The sequence below is a fragment of the Pseudorca crassidens genome, chromosome 3 (genome assembly GCF_039906515.1).
Source record: "Pseudorca crassidens isolate mPseCra1 chromosome 3, mPseCra1.hap1, whole genome shotgun sequence".
In the NCBI taxonomy this organism is placed as follows: Eukaryota; Metazoa; Chordata; class Mammalia; order Artiodactyla; family Delphinidae; genus Pseudorca; species Pseudorca crassidens.
The window spans coordinates 31,099,616-31,123,059 of NC_090298.1; the positions used below are offsets into that span (position 1 = coordinate 31,099,616).

General features: G+C 38.7%; 1 protein-coding gene and 1 pseudogene across 2 annotated transcripts in view; one reads left to right on the plus strand and one right to left on the minus strand.

Moving 5' to 3' along the window:
• WDR70 (WD repeat domain 70) overlaps positions 1-23,444 on the plus strand; it is a 313,153-nt gene that overhangs the window by 51,738 nt on the left and 237,971 nt on the right. For both annotated transcript variants that reach the window (XM_067730546.1, XM_067730545.1), the window contains exons 6-7: positions 2,590-2,649; positions 18,980-19,113. In XM_067730546.1, the coding sequence (XP_067586647.1) occupies positions 2,590-2,649; positions 18,980-19,113 (194 nt within the window). The remainder of the gene's footprint in view (positions 1-2,589; positions 2,650-18,979; positions 19,114-23,444) is intronic.
• On the minus strand, positions 2,746-18,567 carry LOC137220549 (nucleotide triphosphate diphosphatase NUDT15-like; annotated as a pseudogene).

Here is a 23,444-nt window from a genome sequence, read left to right on the forward strand (position 1 = left end):
CATTTAACCCAGAGTTTGAAATGTTGAGAAATGCTTCCAGGAGCAGGTCACATCTGAATTGCGTCTTAAAGGGTGAGTAGGAATTAGCCAAGTAAAAAGGAAGAGAAGCCTGGAAATAGACTAAGATAATATGACAAGAGAGACAGGAGGTAAGCCTTAGAATAAATGGTGGCTGTCATTTATTGAGTACCTACTTTGTGCCGAACTCTGTATTATGAGCTTTAAACCACTTACCTCACAGTAACCTAAGGGGCAGGTGCTATTATCCTGTTTGCAAATGAGGAAACTGAGAGTCATTACTCTCCTGAGGTTATGACAAGGTTAATGAGTATCAGAGCTTGATTTTAAAACCCTAGATTTTCTGGCTTTTTGTCAAGGCTGTTTCCTCCCAAGAAAGAATAGTTTCAAGTTGGAGGAAATAGTTAAGTAGTTATCATGCTGATGAAAGGTCAGACGTGCAGATTAAGTTCTGAAAAGTGTCCTGGGACATTTATAGTGACTTATTTATTCATTCAAGAAATATTTACTACGAGTCCCTTAAGTACCAAGAACTGTGCTGGGTATTGGGAATTAAATGACAGGTGCCAAAGTGGTAGAGGTAGAGGGGTGGAAGAAAGTAGAGACAATGAGTGCAAACTGTAGTGTGAGGAAGCTTGATTGTAAAGGAAAAGATAGTGGTATAGCAGTAAACCTAGGCGAAATTGGGATGTGTGTGTGTTTTAATATGGGATGTACTTTTTTTTTAAATATAAATTTGTTTATTTATTTTTGGCTGCGTTGGGTCTTCGTTGCTGCACACGGGCTTTTCTCTAGTTGCGGCGAGTGGGGGCTACTCTTCGTTGCGTTGCATGGGCTTCTCATTGCAGTGGCTTCTCTTGTGAAGCACGGGCTCTAGGTGCGCGGGCTTCAGTAGTTGTGGCATGCAGGCTCAGAAGTTGTGACCCATGGCCTCTAGAGCACAGGCTCAGTAGTTGTGGCTCATGGGGGCTTAGTTGCTCCACAGCATGTGGGATCTTCCCAGACTAGGGATCGAACCCGTCCCCTGCACTAACAGGCAGATTCGTAACGACTGCGCCACCAGGGAAGTCCCAATATGGGACGTACTTAAATTGTTCATATTCTGAGGAGAAAGAGCCATGGTAGGGGAAAGATTTAAGATAAAATAGAAAGAACTAGTGATTGATTGGTTCATCAAGGATCCTAAAGAAAGAGGGAAGTTAGGGACCAAATTTTGTAGATTGCACGTTTTTGTTTGTTTGTTTATTTGTTTTGGGCATGCCATGTGGCTTGTGTTACATGGCTTGTGGGATCTTAGTTCTCCAACCAGAGGTTGAACTTGGGCCCTTGGCAGTGAAAGTGCAGAGTCCTAACCACTGGACCACCAGGGAATTCCCTGAACATGTTTAATTAAGTGGATTGCAAGATAATCCTAACATGAATTTGTAATGGCTGTAGAATTTTAGTATAACTACGCTGCTCTTGGATAATGGAGACTTGACTAAACAATGAAACTTCTTATTTAAAAGATCAGTGTGTGACCTCTTATGTCTGATTTATGCATCCATCTTCTTCATCCCTCAGTTATTCTGTCCATACCCTTTGTAACATAGCATGTATTATATTGAAGTAGAGTCATTGATGTTTCCCTCTTAGACCATATGCTTCTTGGGAGGAGAGAGGAGTAGAGGCTGCGTCTAACGCCACTTAGCATCTGGTATAATCTCACTTTAATAAAGCCCTGCTGAATCGATGAATCAGTGAATGACTCTGTTCCTTATTTGTACCATTTGAATATCAGTTTTTTGTTTTTTAATCTTTTATGGGTTAAAAGGTATGTATCTATCCTGTGCAAATTTTGTTGTGTGTTATAAATTAAGTACTTTAAGGTATGCCCAAGTACCAGTGAAAAGAGGACTTTAAAAATTTTCCATATAGGGAGGACCTTATGGTTTCATACAACCTAAAGAATATCTTAGGTTTATCTTTTTAGAGATTTAAGATAAATTTATTATCAGCTCAAAGTGACCAATTGTAATCTATCTAGAAGTGCAGAAATAAGATATGCTTGCACTTTAAAAAATATTTTAATTTAATTTAATTTTTATTTATTTATTTTTGGTTGCATTGGGTCTTTGTTGCTGCACGCGGGCTTTCTCTAGTTGTGGCGAGTGAGGGCTACTCTTCATTGTGGTGCGTGGGTTTCTCATTGCAGTGGCTTCTCGTTGAGGAGCACAGGCTCTAGGCGCGCGGGCTTCAGTAGTTGTGGCACATGGGCTCAGTAGTTGTGGCTCGCGGGCTCTAGAGCGCAGGCTCAGTAGTTGTGGTGCACGGGCTTAGTTGCTCCGTGGCATGTGGGATCTTCCCGGAGCAGGGCTCGAACCTGTGTCCCCTGTATTGGCAGGGGGATTCTTAACCACTGCGCCACCAGGGAAGTCCCACACTCACACTTTTTCCTTCCTATTTTTTAAAGTTTTGTGTTAAAAAGTCAGTGATGCAATTTTTAAAAATTAAATTTCCTGGGAGTGTGGTATGTAGTTCCCCCAAATATGTTATATTACTCATCAATGTCATGGAATTTTCTGTTTTCAGAATCCTGTCCAAAAGATCCCTGACTCGCATGAGATAACGCTGAAGCATGGCACTAAGACAGTAAGTTTTAAAAATTTAATTCTTTTCCCTTAATAACAGGGCTCTCATGGAAAAGTGAACTAATAAGATATATTTATATTAAGGCCAACTATACAATCAACTGGTATCACAAAGCTATAGACATTAAGGAAAACAGATTACTTTTCTGTTCAGTCAGAATAACCATTGCATTTCATTTAAAATAGGAACACTTACTGCCATTGTTATTGTTGGCTTTAAAACCTCTTTCTTTGATATAGGAACATTATAAGTGAAAGAAAGAAATGAAACTCAAATACTTTTTTTTGTTATGGTGTGGGAAAATTTTTCATTACCCTTAGCTTCATTTCTATATCAGTAAGAGGCCTGAGTTCATTTTTTAGGTGGATGTTGAGATAAGAAATGAACATAAGATAGTTACTGTATGGCTCTAAGATTATATTACTTAGATTTATGGATTATATTTTCATATTTATGTTATTTAAAAATTAATAATGTAAACATTTTGAGGTATAAGATTAAATCATTTTATCTTATTGTAAAAAAAGATTTAATAATATCTTATTAAAAACTGATAGTTGAATGAATGAAACTTGCTTATGAATGAATGAAAGAATAAAATTATCTTGCTTTCCCTTTATAATTAAGCTACCTTTTTCTAGAAGTCTGACAGGTAAAGAAGTAGGAAAATACATCCCATAATGAGGGGGAAAACATCAATCAATAGAAATAGGTCCAGAAGTAACACAAATGATAGAATTAATAGCCAAGGATTTTAAAATAGTGATAGTCTTTCCACTAAATTTTTTGCTTTTGAAAATATCATTTCCATAAAATATTTGTGTTAAATACATTGGGTTTATTATTATTTTAAATGAAGTAAACAGTGAATATTTTAAAATGTCTTAATTTTAATTTTTGCTATGGTAAATACTGACACAAATAACTCATATAAACAGACATTTTGGGGGGTTCTCAAAAGATTTTGAGTGTAAAGGGTCTTGAAACCGAAATATCAGAACTGCTGCCTTAAGAAATCATTTCCATCTAATTCTTCATATTATACCTACTTTTTATTAAATCACACTTTTGATATTTTTATTCTGAAATCAGGAAAGAATTTTACTAATTTTCATGTTTTTAAGTAAATAAGAAAAAAATTATAGACTGTAAATACTTAAAAGGAAGGTTTCCTATCATTAAGTCCAGAAATTTTTACAGCTGAGAGATAGTTCATGTTTAACACATGTTTTATTTAGATATGCATATTTTTTCAAATCAAATTTTATCTTTAAAAATATATATAATTAAAAAAATACTCCAAGTTATTTTACACATTAATAATCAGAGCTTCTAACTGTACTGTTAGGTTAACTAATTTTTTTTGCAGTCCTGCCTTTGCCCTGCATGTATTTCAACTTTTTGGAAATATGTCAGAGATTAAGAAGGTGACTGGCTGGTCTTTTTTGTTTGTTTTTAAACTAGTTATTGTAAAAATGTTTACACATTCACAGAAGTATAGAGAATACTGAAAGGAATTCCCATATATTTATCTCTGAACCTTACCAATTGTCTACATAAGGCCACTCTTATTTCCTATATAATTTACATTTCTAGTAAACCTCCTTCTCCCCATCCCATCTACCTACCTTGTGTGATTATTTAAAAACAAATTCCAGACTTCATATGATTTCATCTGTAAATATTTCAGTATGAATCTGTAAGAGATAAGGTTGGTCTTTCTCTCTCTCTCTCCTCCTCTCCCTCTCCTTTTCTCTCTCTCATAATCAGAACATCTTTATTATGTCTAAAGTTTTATCAATAATTATTTAATATCATCTAATATCCCATTATTCATATTTCTTCAACTGTCCCATTTTTTTTTTTTAATTTTTGGCTGCGTTGGGTCTTTGTTGCTGCGTGCAGGCTTTCTCTAGTTGTGGCGAGCGGGGGCTACTCTTCGTTGTGGTGCGCCGGCTTCTCATCACGGTGGCTTCTGTTGTTGCGGAGTATGGGCTCAGTAGTTGTGGCTCGCAGGCTCTAGAGTGCAGGTTCAGTAGTTGTGGCGCATGGGCTTAGCTGCTCCGCAACATGTGGGATCTTCCTGGACCAGGGCTCGAACCTGTGTCCCTGCATCGGCAGGTGGATTCTTAACCACTGCGCCACCAGGGAAGCCCCCATACATTTTTTTCCAGTTAGTTTGTTCAAATCAGTATCCAGATGGTATCTGACTCACTCTGAGGAGAGTCATCATTGTTTATTTGTTATGTCTCTTAATCTATATGTTTTTCCTTTTTTTTTCTCCTTGCCATTGAGGAAATATATCTGTTTTGTCAGTATACTTACCGTTGACCTGAAACAAATACACTACCAGGTATTTCTTCAGCAAAGATGGGTTTATCCGGGATCAGCAGAGAGTTACAATTTGGGGTCTGCAACCATGGTGAGCCATGCTCAAGTTCCTGCATGGCAAGGGAAGGAGAACCTTTTTATAGGGGTGAAAAGGAAATCTGGATGGCTAAACAGAGTCCATGGCCTTTCACTGGCTGATGAGTCCTTGCCAGGAGAGAAGAGGAGTCTTTATTCTTCCTATTGAGCTCTGCTGTCATTGCAGGGTTTCCGTTTCTGGTATCCCAACTCTATTTAATTGAGGTTTCTGTTTAATAATTTTTTACATTTACCCCTTTGATCACAAGATTTTTCTCTGAAAGCATCACTGATTAAATGTCAGGTTGCCTAGTTTCAGCAGCCTTTTGTCCCTCAGTGTCAGGAAGGACCTTTCTTGGGTGTAGTGTCTCACATCAGAAGGAAATTACATAGATTAGAAACTTATTAAGATCACACTGGAATAACAAGGAGAGGTAGGAGGGAGAACTTTCTGGTACTTTTTATCTAAAGTCCATATGTTATCAAGATCATAGATATTGGAGATCGTCTGGAGCGTTATGTCATCATCAAAGGTTTGGTGACAAACTTCTAACGGGGGTTTCTCTGGATATCTTGCGAAAGCTGTCTTATCAGATGTCATCTGCTTCAATTCCAGGAAATCTTTACTTTCAGGTCGCCAGATGATGTGCAGGTCCAGTCAGGGTTCGGTGCTTTCTTTAGGTGTGTTATGTCACATGAATTCAAGAATCTGTTCCTTGGAGTTTGGTGGCAAAAATATTGGTTAGCAGTGCCTGATAGGGGCCTCTCCAGGGAGGTTGAAAAGAGTTTCTCTGGAGGTGTCTTTTCCAATAGATGAAATCTCCAGGTTGTAAGGTGTGATGCTTAAGGTCTAGATTCAGTTTGCTGATATTTTCTTGAGGATTTTTCTGTTTATATTCATAAGGGATATAGGTCAGTAGTTTTCTTATGGTGACTTTGGTTTTGGCATCAGGGTAATATTTACCTCATAGAACGCTGAAAGCATTTATTTCTCCTATATTTTCTGGAAGAGTTTATGAAGGATTGATTAATTATTCTTTAAATGTTTGATAGAATTTACCTTGAAGCCAAATAGATAGAGACTTTTCTTTGTGGGAAGAATTTTTTGTTTTTTATAAATTTATTTATTTATTTGGCTGCGTTGGGTCTTCGTTGCTGCGCACGGGCTTTCTCTAGTTGCGGCGAGTGGGGGCTACTCTTCGTTGTGGTGCGTGAGCTTCTCATTGCGGTGGCTTCTCTTGTTGTGGAGCGCAGGCTCTAGGCGTGTGGGCTCAGTAGTTTTGTTACGAGGGCTTCAGTAGTTGTGGCTCATGGGCTCTAGAGCGCAGGCTCAGTAGTTGTGGCGCACGGGCTTAGTTGCTCCACGGCGTGTGGAATCTTCCTGGACCAGGGCTCAAACCTGTGTCCCCTGCACTGGCAGGTGGATTCTAAACCACTGTGCCACCGGGAAGTCCTCTGGGAAGATTTTTGATTACTAATTTAAGCCCTTATTAAAAATCTATTCAGATTTTCTTTCTTTTTTCTTCATGAGTCCATTTTGGTAGTTTGTGTCTTTCTAATAATTTGTACGGTTCATCTAAGTTATATAACTGGTTGGCATGCAATTCATAGAATTCCCTTGTAATCCTCTTAATTTATGTTATCTTCTCTTTCCTTCCTGATTTTAGTAATTCTTTCTTTTTTTCTTGGCCAATCTAGCTAAAGTTTCTCAATTTTCTTGAAATTTTCAAAGGACTATTTTTTGGTCCCGTTGATTTTCTTTACTTTAAAAATTTCTCTTTTCTACTGAACTCTCCTCTAATCTTTATTTCCTTCCTGTTGCATGCTTTGGGTTTTGTTTCCTCTTCTTTGGTAATTTTTAAAAGTGTAAGCTTAAGTTATTGATTTGAGATCTTTCTTCCTTTCTAACATAGGTGTCATAGCCATAAATTTCCCACTAAAGCACTTCTATTTTTAAATATTGCTTAAATGAATAATTTACTTCTTTTTTTTAACATCTTTATTGGAGTATAATTGCTTTACAATGGTGTGTTAGTTTCTCCTTTATAACAAAGTGAATCAGTTATACATATACATATGTCCCCATATCTCTTCCCTCTAGCGTCTCCCTCCCTATACCATCCCTCTAGGTGGTCACAAAGCACGGAGCTGATCTCCCTGTGCTATGTAGCTGCTTCCCGCTAGCTATCTATTTTACATTTGGTAGTGTATACATGTCCATGCCACTCTCTCACTTTGTCACAGCTTACCCTTCCCCCTCCCTATATCCTCAAGTCCATTCTCTAGTAGGTCTGTGTCTTTATTCCTGTCTTGCCCCTAGGTTCTTCATGACCATGTTTTTTTTTTTTTTTAGATTCCATATATATGTGTTAGCATACGGTATTTGTTTTTCTCTTTCTGACTTACTTCACTCTGTATGACAGACTCTAGGTCCATCCACCTCACTACAAATAACTCAATTTCATTTCCTTTTATGGCTGAGTAATATTCCATTGTATATATGTGCCACATCTTCTTTATCCATTCATCTGTTGATGGACACTTAGGTTGTTTCCATGTCCTGGCTATTGTAAATAGAGCTGCAATGAACATTTTGGTACATGACTCTTTTTGAATTATGGTTTTCTCAGGGTATATGCCCAGTAGTGGGATTGCTGGGTCATATGGTAGTTCTATTTTTAGGTTCTAAGGAACCTCCACACTGTTCTCCACAGTGGCTCTATCAATTTACATTCCCACCAACAGGGCAAGAGGGTTCCCTTTTATCCACACCCTCTCCAGCATTTATTGTTTGCAGATTTTTTGATGATGGCCATTCTGACTGGTGTGAGATGATATCTCAATGTAGTTTTTTTTTTAACATCTTTATTGGGGTATAATTGCTTTACAATGGTGTGTTAGTTTCTGCTTTATAACCAAGTGAATCAGTTATACATATACATATGTTCCCATATCTCTTCCCTCTTGCGTCTCCCTCCCTCCCACCCTCCCTATCCCACCCCTCCAGGCGGTCACAAAGCACCGAGCTGATATCCCTGTGCTATGCGGCTGCTTCCCACTAGCTATCTACCTTATGTTTGGTAGTGTATATATGTCCATGCCACGCTCTCACTTTGTCACAGCTCACCCTTCCCCCTCCCCATATCCTCAAGTCCGTTCTCCAGTAGGTCTGTGTCTTTTTTCCTGTCTTACCCCTAGGTTCTTCATGACATTTTTTTTTTCTTAAATTCCCTATATATGTGTTAGCATACGGTGTTTTTCTTTCTCTTTCTGACTTACTTTGCTCTGTATGACAGACTCTAGGTCTATCCACCTCATTACAAATAGCTCAATTTCGTTTCTTTTTATGGCTGAGTAATATTCCATTGTATATGTGTGCCACATCTTCTTTATCCATTCATCCGATGATGGGCACTTAGGTTGTTTCCATCTCCGGGCTATTGTAAATGGAGCTGCAATGAACATTTTGCTACATGACTCTTTTTGAATTATGGTTTTCTCAGGGTATATGCCCTGTAGTGGGATTGCTGGGTCATATGGTAGTTCTATTTTGAGTTTTTTAAGGAACCTCCATACTGTTCTCCATAGTGGCTGTACCAATTTACATTCCCACCAACAGTGCAAGAGTGTTCCCTTTTCTCCACACCCTCTCCAGCATTTATTGTTTCTAGATTTTTTGATGATGGCCATGCTGACTGGTGTGAGATGATATCTCATTGTAGTTTTGATTTGCATTTCTCTAATGATTAATGATGTTGAGCATTCTTTCATGTGTTTGTTGGCAGTCTGTATATCTTTGGCGAAATGTCTATTTAGGTCTTCTGCCCATTTTTGGATTGGGTTGTTTGGTTTTTTGATATTGAGCTGCATGAGCTGCTTGTAAATTTTGGAGATTAATCCTTTGTCAGTTGCTTCATTTGCAAATATTTTCTCCCATTCTGAGGGTTGTCTTTTCGTCTTGTTTATGGTTTCCTTTGCTTTGCAAAAGCCTTTAAGTTTCATGAGGTCCCATTTGTTTATTTTTGGTTTTATTTCCATTTCTGTAGGAGGTGGGTCAAAAAGGATCTTGCTGTGATTTAGGTCATAGAGTGTTCTGCCTTTGTTTTCCTCTAAGAGTTTGATAGTGTCTGGCCTTAGATTTAGGTCTTTAATCCATTTTGAGTTTATTTTTGTGTATGGTGTTAGGGAGTGTTCTAAATTTATACTTTTACATGCACCTATCCAGTTTTCCCAGCACTACTTATTGAAGAGGCTGTCTTTTCTCCACTGTATATTCTTGCCTTCTTTATCAAAGATAAGGTGACCATATGTGCATGGGTTTAGCTCTGGGCTTTCTATCCTGTTACATTGATCTATATTTCTGTTTTTGTGCCAGTACCATACTGTCTTGATTACTGTAGCTTTGTAGTATAGTCTGAAGGCAGGCAGCCTGATTCCTCCAGCTACGTTTTTCTTTCTCAAGATTGCTTTGGGTATTCGTGGTCTTTTGTGTTTCCGTACAAATTGTGAATTTTTTTGTTCTAGTTCTGTGAAAAATGCCAGTGGTAGTTTGATAGGGATTGCATTGAGTCTGTAGATTGCTTTGGGTAGTAGAGTTATTTTCACAATGTTGATTCTTTCAATCCAAGAACATGGTATCTCTCTCCATCTATTTGTGTCATCTTTAATTTCTTCATCAGTGTCTTATAATTTTCTGCTTAGAGGTCTTTTGTCTCCTTAGGTAGCTTTATTCCTACATAATTTATTCTTTTAGTTGCAGGGGTGAATGAGAGTGTTTTCTGAATTTCACTTTCAGATTTTTCATCATTAGTGTATAGGAATGCTACAGATTTCTGTGCATTAATTTTGTATCCTGCTACTTTACCAAATTCATTGATTAGCTCTAGTAGTTTTCTCGTAGCTTCTTTAGGATTCTCTATGTATAATATCATGTCATCTGCAAACAGTGACAGCTTTACTTCTTCTTTTCCAATTTGGATTCCTTTTATTTCCTTTTCTTCTCTGCTTGCTGTGGCTAAAACTTCCAAAACTATGGTGAATAATAGTGGTGAGAGTGGGCAACCTTGTCTTGTTCCTGATGTTAGAGAAAGTGCTTGCAGTTTTTCACCATTGAGGATGATGTTGGCTTTGGGTTTGTCATATATGGACTTTATTATGTTGAGGAAAGTTCTCTTTATGCCTACTTTCTGCAGGGTTTTTGTCATAAATGGGTGTTGAATTTTGTCAAAAGCTTTCTCTGCTTCGATTGAGATGATCATATGGTTTTTCTCCTTCAGTTTGTTAATATGGTGTATCACATTGATTGCTTTGCATATATTGAAGAATCCTTGCATCCCTGGGATAAACCCCACTTGATCATGGTGTATGATCCTTTTTTTTCTTTTTTTTCTTTTTTGCGGTGGGCGGACCTCTTACTGTTGTGCCCTCTCCCTTTGCAGATCACAGGCTTTGGATGCACAGGCTCAGCACCATGGCTCACGGGCTTAGCCGCTCCCTGGCATATGGGATCTTCCTGGACGGGGGGCATGAACCCGTGTCCCCTGCATCGGCAGGCTGACTCTCAACCACTGTGCCACCAGGAAGCCTGGTGTACGATCCTTTTAATGTGCTGTTGGATTCCGTTTGCTAGTATTTTGTTGAGGATTTTTGCATCTATGTTTATCAGTGATATTGGCCTGTAGTTTTCTTACTTTGTGACATCTTTGTCTGGTTTTGGTATCAGGGTGATGGTGGCCTCGTAGAATGAGTTTGGAAGTGTTCTTCCCTCTGCTATATTTTGGAAGAGTTTGAGAAGGATAGGTGTTAGCTCTTCTCTAAATGTTTCATAGAATTCCCCTGTGAAGCCATCTGGTCCTGGGCTTTTGTTTGTTGGAGGATTTTTAATCACACTTTCATTTCAGTGCTTGTGATTGGTCTGTTCATATTTTCTATTTCTTCCCGGTTCACTCTTGGCAGGTTGTGCTTTTTTAAGAATTTGTCCATTTCTTCCAGGTTGTCCATTTTATTGGCATAGAGTTGCTTATAGTAATCTCTCATGATCCTTTGTATTTCTGCAGTGTCAGTTGTTACTTCTCTTTCATTTCTATTTCTATTGATTTGAGTCTTCTCCCTTTTTTTCTTGATGAGTCTGGCCAGTGGTTTCTCAATTTTGTTTATCTTCTCAAAGAACCAGTTTTTAGTTTTATTGATCTTTGCTATCATTTCCTTCATTTCTTCTTCATTTATTTCTGATCTGATGATTTCTTCTGCTACCATTGGGGTTTTTTTATTCTTCTTTCTCTGATTGCTTTAGGTGTAAGGTTAGGTTGTTTATTTGAGATGTTTCTTGTTTCGTAAGATAGGATTGTATTGCTATAAATTTCCCTCTTAGAACTTCTTTTGCTGCATTCCATAGGTTTTGGGTCGTCGTGTCTCCATTGTCATTTGTTTCTAGGTATTTTTTGATTTCCTCTTTGATTTCTTCAGTGATCTCTTGGTTATTAAGTAGTGTATTGTTTAGCCTCCATGTGCTTGTATTTTTTACAGATATTTTCCTGTAATTGATATCTAGTCTCACTGCGTTGTGGTCGGAAAAGATACTTGATGCGATTTCAATTTTCTTAAATTTACCAAGGCTTGATTTGTGACCCAAGATATGATCTATCCTGGAGAATGTTCCGTGAGCACTTGAGAAGAATGTGTATTCTGTTGTTTTTGGATGAAATGTCCTATGAATATCAATTAAGTCCATCTTGTTTAATGTATCATTTAAAGCTTGTCTTTTCTTATTTATTTTCATTTTGCATGATCTGTGCATTGGTGAAACTGGGGTGTTAAAGTCCCCTACTATGATTGTGTTACTGTCGATTTCCCCCTTTGAAGGCTCTTAGTATTTGCCTTATGTATTGCGGTGCTGCTACCTTGGGTGCATAAATATTTACAATTGTTATATCTTCTTCTTGGATCGATCCCTTGATCATTATGTAGTGTCCTTCTTTGTCTCTTGTAATAGTCTTTATTTTAAAGTCTATTTTGTCTGATATGAGTATTGCTGCTCCAGCTTTCTTTTGATTTCCATTTGCATGGAATATCTTTTTCCATCCCCTCACTTTCAGTCTGTATGTGTCCCTAGGTCTAAAGCGGGTCTCTTGTAGACAGCATATATACGGGTCTTGTTTTTGTATCCATTCAGCCAGTCTATGTCTTTTGGTTGGAGCTTTAATCCATTTACATTTAAGGTAATTATTGATTACCTTATGTTCCTATTCCCATTTTCCTATTGATTACCTTATGTTCCTATTCCTATTTTCCTATTGATTACCTTATGTTCCTATTCCCATTTTCTTAATGGTTTTGGGTTTGTTATTGTAGGTCTTTTCCTTCTCATGTGTTTCCTGCCTAGAGAAGTTCCTTTAGCATTTGTTGTAAAGCTGGTTTGGTGGTGCTGAAGTCTCTTAGCTTTTGCTTATCTGTAAAAGTTTTAATTTCTCCATCAAATCTGAATGATATCCTTGCTGGGTAATCTTGGTTGTAGGTTTCTCTCCTTCATCACTTTCTATATGTCCTGCCACTCCCTTCTGGCTTGCAGAGTTTCTGCTGAGAGATCAGCTGTTAACCTAATGGGGATTCCCTTGTGTGTTATTTGTTGTTTTTCCCTTGCTGCTTTTAATAGTTTTTCTTTGTATTTAATTTTTGATAGTTTGATTAATATGTGTCTTGGTGTGTTTCTCCTTGGATTTATTGTCTGTGGGACTCTCTGTGCTTCCTGGACTTGATTAACTGTTTCCTTTCCCATGTTAGGGAAGTTTTCACCTCTAATCTCTTCAAATATTTTCTCAGTCCCTTTGTTTTTCTCTTCTACTTCTGGGACCCCTATAACTTGAATGTTGGTGCATTTAATGTTGTCCCAGAGGTCTCTGAGTCTATCCTCAGTTCTTTTCATTTTTTTTCTTTATTCTGCTCTGCAGTAGTTATTTCCACTATTTTATCTTCCAGTTCACTTATCCGTTTTTCTGCCTCATTTATTCTGCCTTTGATCCCTTCTAGAGAATTTTTAATTTCATTTATTGTGTTGTTCATCACTGTTTGCTCTTTAGTTCTTCTAGTTACTTGTTAAACATTCCTTGTGTTTTCTCCATTGTGTTTCCAATAATTTGGATCCTTTTTATTATTGTTATTGTGAATTCTTTTTCAGGTAGACTGCCTATTTCCTCTTCATTTGTTAGGTCTGGTGGGTTTTTGCCTTGCTCCTTCATCTGCTGTGTGTTTCTCTGTCTTCTCATTTTGCTTAACTTACTGTGTTTGGGGTCTCCTTTTTGCAGGCTGCAGATTCATAGTTCCTGTTGTTTTTGGTGTCTGTCCCCAGTGGCTAAGGTTGGTTCAGTGGGTTGTGTAGGCTTCCTGGTGGAGGGGACTAGTGCCTGTGTTCTGGTGGACGAGGCTGGATCTTGTCTTTCTGGTGGGTAGGTCCACGTCTGGTGGTGTGTTTTGGGTTGTCTGTGGCCTTATTATGATTTTAGGCATCCTCTCTGCTAATGGATGGGGTTGTGTTTCTGTTTTGCTAGTTGTTTTGCATGGGGTGTCTTGCATTGTAGCTTGCTGGTCATTGAGTGGAGCTGGGTCTTGGCACTGAGAAGGAGATCTCTGGGAGATTTTCGCCTTTTGATATTATTTGGAGCTGGTAGGTCTCTTTTGGACCAGTGTCCTGAACATGGCTCTCCCACCTCAGAGGCACAGCCCTGACACCTGGCTGGAGCCTGTCCTGCACACAGCTCAGAGTAAAAGGGAGATAAAAAAAGAGAGAAAGAAAGAAAGAAGATAAAATAAAATAATAAAATAAAAAATAATTTTTAAGAAAAAAAAGTTTTAAGTAGTTAAAAACAAACAAACAAAAAATGGACAGATAGAACCCTAGGACAAATGGTAAAAGGAAAGCTATACAGACAAAATCAGACAGAGAAGCATACACATAGACAGTCACAAAAAGAGAAAAAGGGGGAAAAAATATATATCTTTGCTCCCAAAGTCCACCACCTCAATTTGGGATGATTCGTTGTCTGTTCATGTATTCCACACATGCAGGGTACATCAAGTTGATTGTGGAGATTTTATCCGGTGCTCCTGAGGCTGCTGGGAGAGATTTCCCTTTCTCTTCTTTGTTCGCACAGCTCCCGGGGTTCAGCTTTGGAGTTGGACCCGCCTCTGCGTGTAGGTCACCTGAGGGCGTCTGTTCTTCTCTCAGACATGACAGTGTTAAAGGAGCAGCTGATTTGGGGGCTCTGGCTCACTCAGGCCGTCGGGAGGGAGGGGTATGGATGTGGGGCGAGCCTGCGGCGGCAGAGGCAGGTGTGACGTTGCACCATCCTGAGGCGCGCCGTGTATTCTCCCGGGGGAGTTGTCCCTGGATCACGGGACCCTTGCAGTGGCGGGCTGCACAGGCTCCCCGGAAGGGGGGTGTGGATAGTGACCTGTGCTTGCACACAGGCTTCTTGGTGGTGGCAGCAGCAGCCTTAGTGTCCCATGCCCATCTCTGGTGTCCGCGCTGATAGCCGTGGCTGGCGCCCGTCTCTGGAACTCCTTTAAGCGGTGCTCTGATTCCCCTCTCCTCGTCCACCAGGAAACAAAGAGGCCAGAAAAATTCTCTTGTCTCTTCGGCAGCTCCAGACTTTTTCCCGGACTCCCTCCCGTCTAGCCGTGGTGCACTAACCCTTTCAGGCTGTGTTCACGCCGCCATCCCCAGTCCTCTCCCTGCGATCCGACCGAAGCCCGAGCCTCAGCTCCCAGCCCCGCCCGCCCCGGCGGGTGAGCAGACAAGCCTCTTGGGCTGGTGAGTGCCGATCGCCACCGATCCTCTGTGCGGGAATCTCTGCGCTTTGCCCTCCGCACCCCTGTGGCTGCGCTCTCCTCCGTGGCTCCGAAGGTCCCCCCTCTGACCCCCGCAGTCTCCGCCCTCAAAGTGGCTTCCTAGTGTGTGGAAACCTTTCCTCCCTTACAGCTCCCTCTCACTGGTGCCGGTCACATCCCTATTCTTTTGTCTCTGTTTCTTCTTGTTTTTTTTTGTCCTACTCAGGTACGTGGGGAATTTCTTGCCTTTTGGGAGGTCTGAGGTCTTCTGCCAGCGTTCAGTAGGTGTTCTGTAGAAGTTGTTCCACATGTAGATGTATTTCTGATGTATCATTGGGGAGGAAGGTGATCTCTGCGTCTTACTCTTCCGCCATCTTGAAGCTCCGCCAGAGCTCTGTTTTCTGTTACTCATTACCTTTCATCTCCTTTTGGTGGATCATAAATGGAGTATATAAGCAGCCACAGAGATCCTGATACTTTATTTATTTGTTTGTTTATTTATTTATTTTTAGCTGCATTGGGTCTTCGTTGCTCTGCATGGGCGTTCTCTAGTTGCAGCAAGAGGGGGTTCCTGTTTGTTGCAGTGTGCGGGCTTCTCATTGCAGTGGCTTCTCTTGTGGATCATGGGCTCTAGGCGCATGGCCTTCAGTGGTTGTGGCACGTGGGCTCAGTAACTGTGGTTTGCTGGCTCTAGAGCACAGGCTCAGTAGCTGTGGTGCATGGGCTTAGTTGCTCTGCAGTATGTGGGATCTTCCTGGACCAGGGATAGAACCCGTGTTCCCTGCATTGGCAGGTGGATTCTTAACCACTGAGCCACCAGGGAAGCCCAAGGTCCTGGTACTTCAGAATGCTAGCATTGAAGATCTCATTTTGTCACTTTGCCCTTTGCTTTCTTCTTTGCCATCTTTTTCTGTCCTTAGATTAAAAAAAGTGAACTTTGTAGTTTATCTTGTTCTTTCCTGATAGAGGGTAATTGATCTTACATTTGTCAAACTGGATAGCTGTTTGTTTTGTATGTGTTTTTTTAATTTACAGTCCTCCTTCCTTTTTTAAAAGGGGTATTTATTAAGTGTCACATTTGTGCCAGGCACTGTGCTGGGCACAAGGATGGTCTTTGTGCACATGGAATTTACACTCTTTTTTTTTCTTCTAGTTTTTAGAGTTTTTAACTCATTTACAAATAAGAAAAACGGATACATGCTAACATAAATAATTTTTGTGAAAAATTACTTTTTGAAAGCGAAAAAACCCATTAATGAGGAGAGTGATATTATTTCACAGTTTTGCAAATCTCTTTAATGTCTGTCTTAATAGAAGAGGGCTGGATTTATCATACCTGCTTTTTTGCATTCAGTCTTTTACAATATCACACATCCTGTAGCCTCTGGATAAAAGGCAAATGATGTCTTAGTATTGTAAAAATAGCTTTGATCTTGAGTACACTTGAAAGGGTCTTGTGGACCCTCCAGATCACACTTTGAGAACCACTGCTGTATTCTAATCTCCTCATTTTACATGTAAAGGCCCTGGATCTCGAGAGATTAAGCGAGAAATCCAAAATTACATGGCCTGTTCATGATAGGATACAGATCCTAGAGGTTTGCCTCTCTTCTCTTGGTTGGGATCCTCAGTCACAAACCTTGGAAATATACCCTAATGGCCTGTCCTGTTCTCTCTAGTTGTTGCCTCTAGCAAGGACTGTCACAGTATATTACTGCCCCCTACTCCCATTTTTTTAAATGAAAGAAAAGAGGAAAATCAACAAACATGATAAATTCTGCTGTAGGCTTACTGTGTTAGTATCTGAATTAGAATTTCTATTTGAACTAAAATGCTAAGGCAAATTGTATTGCACTCTATTCCATGTAAGCTGCTGATGACAGACTGCACAGTAAATATCACAGAGAGATATAGAAAGCAGATTAACCATAGTCTTACCAATTATCACATATTCTGTGTCTGAATGTAATGCAGTCACATATCCTAGGAAAATTTTCACAAGAAAAGGCTGAAAAGGTGGTGGGTATATTAAGAATTTGCAAATAAACTGGCAATCTTTTGGAACTTTTTAGATAAAATGGGAGTTTTTCTGAAATTAGATATTTTCCATTCCTTAGCCAGACCTTATTTTGTCTTTTTTTTAAAAAAAATTAAAGAATCTACTTGGCCACTTAAGAGATCATTTCCTTTGTATCCTACCAGATGATCCAGAGAAGGATCATAGCCTTGTTCCTTTAAACAACCTAATGCCCAGAAAAGCTGGTCCACTAGAGGAAATTCTTCCCAAGGAATATACTTCCTACTTTCATTTTTTTTTAGGTTCTACATTTTTTGGTTCTAAATTATGAATCACATCCATTTCTTTTTTCATTAACATAGTGACATAATGGTAATTCTCTTCCTCAGTGAAAGAATTCACAACAGGGAAATTCCTGGCGGTCCAGTGGTTAGGACTCTGCACTTACACTGCCGGGGGGCACGGTTTTGATCCTTGGTTGGGGAACTAAGATCCTGCATGCCGCGCAGCACAGTGAAAAAATAAAAGAATTCACAACGGTGAACGTTTTTTAGGTGAAGAACTGCTTCTCCCCAGGTTTCCCTTTGGGCACATTCTTCCCAGTTTACCCTGAAGTCCAAATGACCACCAGGAAGTTGGAAACTGTAGGTTGCAAACAACACTGTCCTTTTCCCCAGGAGAACAGTGAGGATGCCTGCAGCTGGTCACCATTCCTCCCACCCTGATTCAGAGCCTCATCCCCTGTGGCTCCAAACTGGTGGTCACGGGGTAGGAGCGAAATTTACACTCTTGAGGGGAGGACAGGAATAGAATAGACAAGTCACAGATGAATTTGCAATTTCAAATTACATTGTAGGGAGATGAACACTGGTGGGGTTAGCTTTATCAGGAGGAGGGACACCTCTTATTTTAACAGGAGGGAAGAAGGGTAGACTGGGCATGGAGGCAAGTAAGTCTGTAGTTGGTGGTAGCAAGTCACTTCTTAGACTTTAAAAACTAATGTTTATTTAGTTTTATTTTCGATTGTTTTAAGACATATTGTTCAGGCATTCAAATAATAGCTCTCATTTGAATGCTTTCTTTAACCCATTTAGGGTACATATCTAATTTAAACATATAACAAGTTATTTGCTATATTTGTGTATAATTCCATTATATTCTGAAATCAGTATTCACAGGTAGTAATTGAAATGAGTGTAAGTTATTTTGTCAGTATCTGGTTTTGACTGCAGTAATTCTGTTACATTTAATTAACATTTCAAGTCTATTTGGAGGATTGATTTGTAGTGCCTTTCTTTATATAAAACTATGATCCTTTTACTGTCTCATGTATATGATAATCACATTTAATATTCCTAATGCAGTCTTTCCTTCTGAGAGGTCAGTAGATCCAGGGACTAAGTGCTTTGGCAAGAATGATAAATGTAGCTCAAGAACAGTGAGTTACACATTGGATATTTGTATGTGAATTGAACCTTGAAAAGTTCACGGGGAAAGCAAAGATTTTATGGAACCAGTATAAGTGATATTATAATGTGGTTAGTTACTTACAAATTCAGCTTTAAAAATAATTGTTTAAGGTGACTAAACAATTAGCCAAATGCACAAGATAATAATTTCTACTTTGCTGTATTTTGTTAAATAGATTTATGGTTCCTATTGGCATTACTCATTTTGGGAATTTTAGATTCATGTGTTATTCATTTAGTGATAGTCAAACAATCTTAAAAGCCTTCCTCAAAATTGTTTATTGAAAAAGCTGAATTGTTTGTAAGATTTCTACTTATATACTAAAGCAACTTAGTTTATCATATGACAGCTATTCTGAGTACATGGTAGGTAAGTTTGGATGAAGCTACTGATTAGATTAAACTAAAATATTTTCTTGTATTTCAAAGAAATAATACTCCTAATAACAAAGCCACATAATATAGAAGGTGCTTTCCATTTTCACTTTTCAGAAGTAACAGCAGTGGTGATCTATATTTACAGTGCCTGTAAGGTAAGAAGTAGGGTTAGAGAAAGGAAATGGGGTTATAATAGACAATAAGTAGCTTTTCTCCATTTTTTTTTTTTTTAAACCAGGTTTCTGCTTTGGGTCTGGATCCCTCAGGTGCCCGTTTGGTGACTGGAGGATATGACTACGATGTTAAGTTTTGGGATTTTGCTGGAATGGATGCTTCTTTTAAGGCATTTCGATCCCTTCAGCCCTGTGAATGGTATGTATTATGCAGCTTAATACCTTCATATTTGAAGACACAGTCTCTTGTTATTTGAATTCTGTTTATGATGATTTTTACCAAAATACAATAAGTTTACATGACTATGTACTACGTTCGTTATTCAGATGAAAGCGAAGTGTACCTTTTATGTTTCTTTTCTTTAGTAAATTTCCTTTAGTTTCATTAATTTATTCTTTAGTAAATTTCCTTTAGTTTCATTAATTTATGTTTTAAAGACTGCCTTTTGTTGTTATGTTTTAAAGACTGTCTTTTGTTGTTTTTTAAAAAATATTTTAATTTAGAAATCGTTACCTTGCCTAGTTTATTTTAAAACACTTCATTAAGTACTGTGTAATACTATGTGTGTGTACAACGTATGTTAAGCCAAGTGCTAGTTGGTGCTGCACTGTGCAGGTATGGTCAGCTAGCATTATATTATAAAGGACTTTACATGTTGCTACCATAAGCCACCCTCTTATTTCTACTTTTGACCATCGTTGATCTTTTAGTGTATTGGATATCAGAAATGGATTTTATTGGTGAAACTATCTTGTTAACTTGCATAACGTATGTTGGAAATGAGTTTTCAATGATGAGATTTAAAAACATTCAAGATATGTGGATTAGCTGAAATTACTCTGACTCAATTTCTTACTCTTGCATGAATGGGGTATAAATCTAGTTTTGCCTTCAACCTGAACTCTTAGGGGTTTTGTTTAATCTCCACTTGTAAACTCTGGATTTCATCAACTATATGGAGAAAGTTCCTGTCTGTGGACTGTTGAGCGTTTGCTTCCGAAAGTGAACCTTTTGTGAAAGTGGTGGTTGGAGCATCTAAATGAGATGCTGGGATTTTTCTCAAGCCTGCAGAACAGATCATATGAATTGTTTGTGCTTACTTGCCAATAAATACTACATAATAGATGTCTGTCTTATGTGGATCAGAATTGAGTCAGACCTCAAATTTCTCTGGCAGTTATATAGTTATCTAGAAAAATAACCTTGCTGACTAAAGTGGCTCTGGTCAGTGTTCTACAAATCATTGATTTGTAAAGTTTGAAGTTATAACTCTTAAGCTGTCTAGTAGTAAAGATTTGAGAATTCCCTAAATAGATCTTAACAGATATAGGATCAATTGAAAGGAAAAAAAAAACTGAGTATCTCCAATGATGGCTATATTTAAAATAGCTCTTATGATTTAAAATAGTGACATCTATCTTGAGTTAGTATGATGACCTTTTTTAAAAATACATTTATTTATTTTATTTATTTATTTTTGGCTATGTTGGGTCTTCGTTGCTGTGTGCGGGCTTTCTCTAGTTGCAGCGGGCAGGGGCTACTCTTCATTGCAGTGCGCAGGCTTCTCATTGTGGTGGCTTCTCTTGTTGTGGTGGGTGGGCTCTAGGCACACGGGCTTCAATAGCTGTGGCTCCCGGGCTCAGTAGTTGCGGCTCGTGGGCTCTAGAGCACAGGCTCAGTAGTTGTGGCGCACGGGCTTAGTTGCTCCGCGGCATGTGGGATCTTCCCGGACCGGGGCTCGAACGCGTGTCCCCTGCATTGGCAGGCAGATTCTTAACCACTGCGCCACCAGGGAAGCCCCATGATGACCTTTTAAAAATGTATTTAAAATATGTTGTTTAGGGCTTCCCTGGTGGCGCAGTGGTTAAGAATCTGCCTGCCAATGCAGGGGACACGCGTTCGAGCCCCGGTCCGGGAAGATCCCACATGCCGCGGAGCGGTTGGGCCCGTGAGCCATGGCCGCTGAGCCTGCGCGTCCGGAGCTTGTGCTCCACAATGGGAGAGGCCACAACAGTGAGAGGCCCACGTACTGCAAAAAAAAAAAAAAAATGTTGTTTATACCCCTTTTTCCCACATGATAGATAGTCTCTTGATTCATATAGGGATTGTGCTCTTCTTCTACCTCTACAACTATAAGGTGACTTGTTCAGGACTATCCAGTGCTATATCAATGATCAGCTCTGAATGGAATACATATCTTATGAGTCTCAAGCCAGTGCTCTGTTATTCACTAAACTATGTCATTTGCTACACTGTTGTAATTGAAAATGCAGAAAAAACTAAGAATAAGCTTGTTTGCTCTTCTGTAATTAAATTGTTGCATCCTATATGTAATTGTGAGCTATCAAAGATTAGATAGATGGGAAGAAATAGAATTCTTGACAATTCATATAAAATTAATATAAAACTCTAATATTGCAAACATTATGTGAATGTTACTCCTTTAAATCATGAGAACTATTTAACTTTGCCATCACTTGCCCCTAATCTCAAAGTAATGTGACTCTGCTTTTTATGATGTTTTTGTGACTCAGTGTGTATTTTATATCTATTTACATATTCATCTATAATTCCCTTTTTACTGTAAAAAAGATTTCAAATGGAGAGAAAAGCAGAGGAATTAGTATGATAGCCATCTACCCTTTACCTAGATTTAAGTTATAAATATTTTTCTTTATTTGCTTCATCTCATTTTTGTAATTTTTGAATTATTTAAAAGTAAAGACACTGTTTGTATGTAACAAAACAGAAACAGACTCACAGATAGAGAAAATAAACTAGTGGTTACCAGTGGGGAGAGGGAAGGTGAGAGGGGCAGGATAGGGGTATAGGATTAAGGAGATACAAACTACTATGTATAAAATAAATAAGCAACAAAGATATATTGTACAGCCTAAGGAAATATAGCCATTAGTTTGCAGTAACTTTAAATGGAGTATAATCTATAAAATTATTGAATTGCTCTGTTGTACACCTGAAACTAATAAAATATTATAAATCAACTATAATATAAGAAAAATAAAGACAGACACACCTTTCACTTTGAAATACTTCAGTGTGTTATCTTTGAAAAAGATAGACGCTTTCTTATATAAATGTAGTTCCATTATTATTTTAACAAAATTCTTCAGAATTCCTTAATATTTCCAATAAATATTCTGTATTTAAATTTCCCCATTTGCCCTCAAAATGTGTTTTTTAAAAAATTTATTTATTTATTTTATTATTTGTTTTGGCTGTGCCAGGTCTTAGTTGCGGCAGGCAGGATCTTTAGTTGCAGCATGTGGACTTAGTTGCAGCATGCATTTGGGATCTAGTTCCCTGATCAGGGATCAAACTCGTCCCCCTGCATTGGGAGCACAGAGTCCTACCCAGTGGACCACCAGGGAAGTCCCTGAAAATGTGTTTTAATGCTGGTTTGTCAGACATGGATCCAATCAAGTAATACACATCACATCTATTTTATATCTCTTATGTCTCTTTTAATCTACACTGACCCTTCCTTAACCATTTTCTTTCCCATAACTTTGTTAAACAGACGAGTCTAGTCGTCCTCTATGAGATTCTTCCTTCCTCATTTTCTAATTGCTTCCTTTTGGTATTATTTAAGTTGTTTCTTTATCTCCACTATTTCCTATAAAAGATCCAAAGGCTTGATTATAATCCATATTGTTTCACATCAGATGGCATGTATTGTCTGGTTGTTGTCACTACTAGTAACTAGCAATTAAGACTGATCCCTGGAGTAAGTTGGGACATCTGATTCCTCCATTGTAAAGTTAATGTTACATACTTGAGATAGGCAAGAACTTTGGGGGGAAGATACCTTGGTACCATGTAAATATCCAGATTCTATTCATTCTTTCACTTAATAAGTTTAGCATCCATTGATTATTCATACCTGAATCATTTATTTCATCGAGGGCTGCAAGATAGTGGTTTTCTAATTCTGTTGTTTCATCTACTTTTACTTGCTGGCATTCTTCTAAGAGAAGTACTTTTCCTCCTGCCTGATGTTATTTGGTTCCCCTGAAATACAGTTCCTAATGGAGAGTCAGGATAAATGCTTAGTTATTTCCCTTTTATTACTCATTTTTAGCTTATGGGTTGGTGTTGATAAATGAGTTGTTGCTGTTATTCATGGTGATAGTTTTTTTTTAAAATTTTTTTGCTTTTTCTTTTTTGATTACTGGTATTTATGATTTTAAAATTTTCATGTGTTTCAGTCAATTGCAGTCATTCTTTTTTTAAAAGAATTTTATTTATTTTTGGCTGCGTTGGGTCTTCGTTGCTGCACTCAGGCTTTCTCTAGTTGTGGAGAGCGGGGGCTACTCTTTGTTGCCATGCGCAGGCTTCTCATTGCAGTGGGTTCTCTTGTTGCAGAACACGGGCCCTAGGCGTGTGGGCTTCAGTAGTTGTGGTGCGCAGGCTCAGTAGTTGTGGCTCTTGGGCCCTAGAGCGCAGGCTCAGTAGTTGGGACGCATGGGCTTAGTTGCTCCATGGCATGTTGGGATCTCCCCAGACCAGGG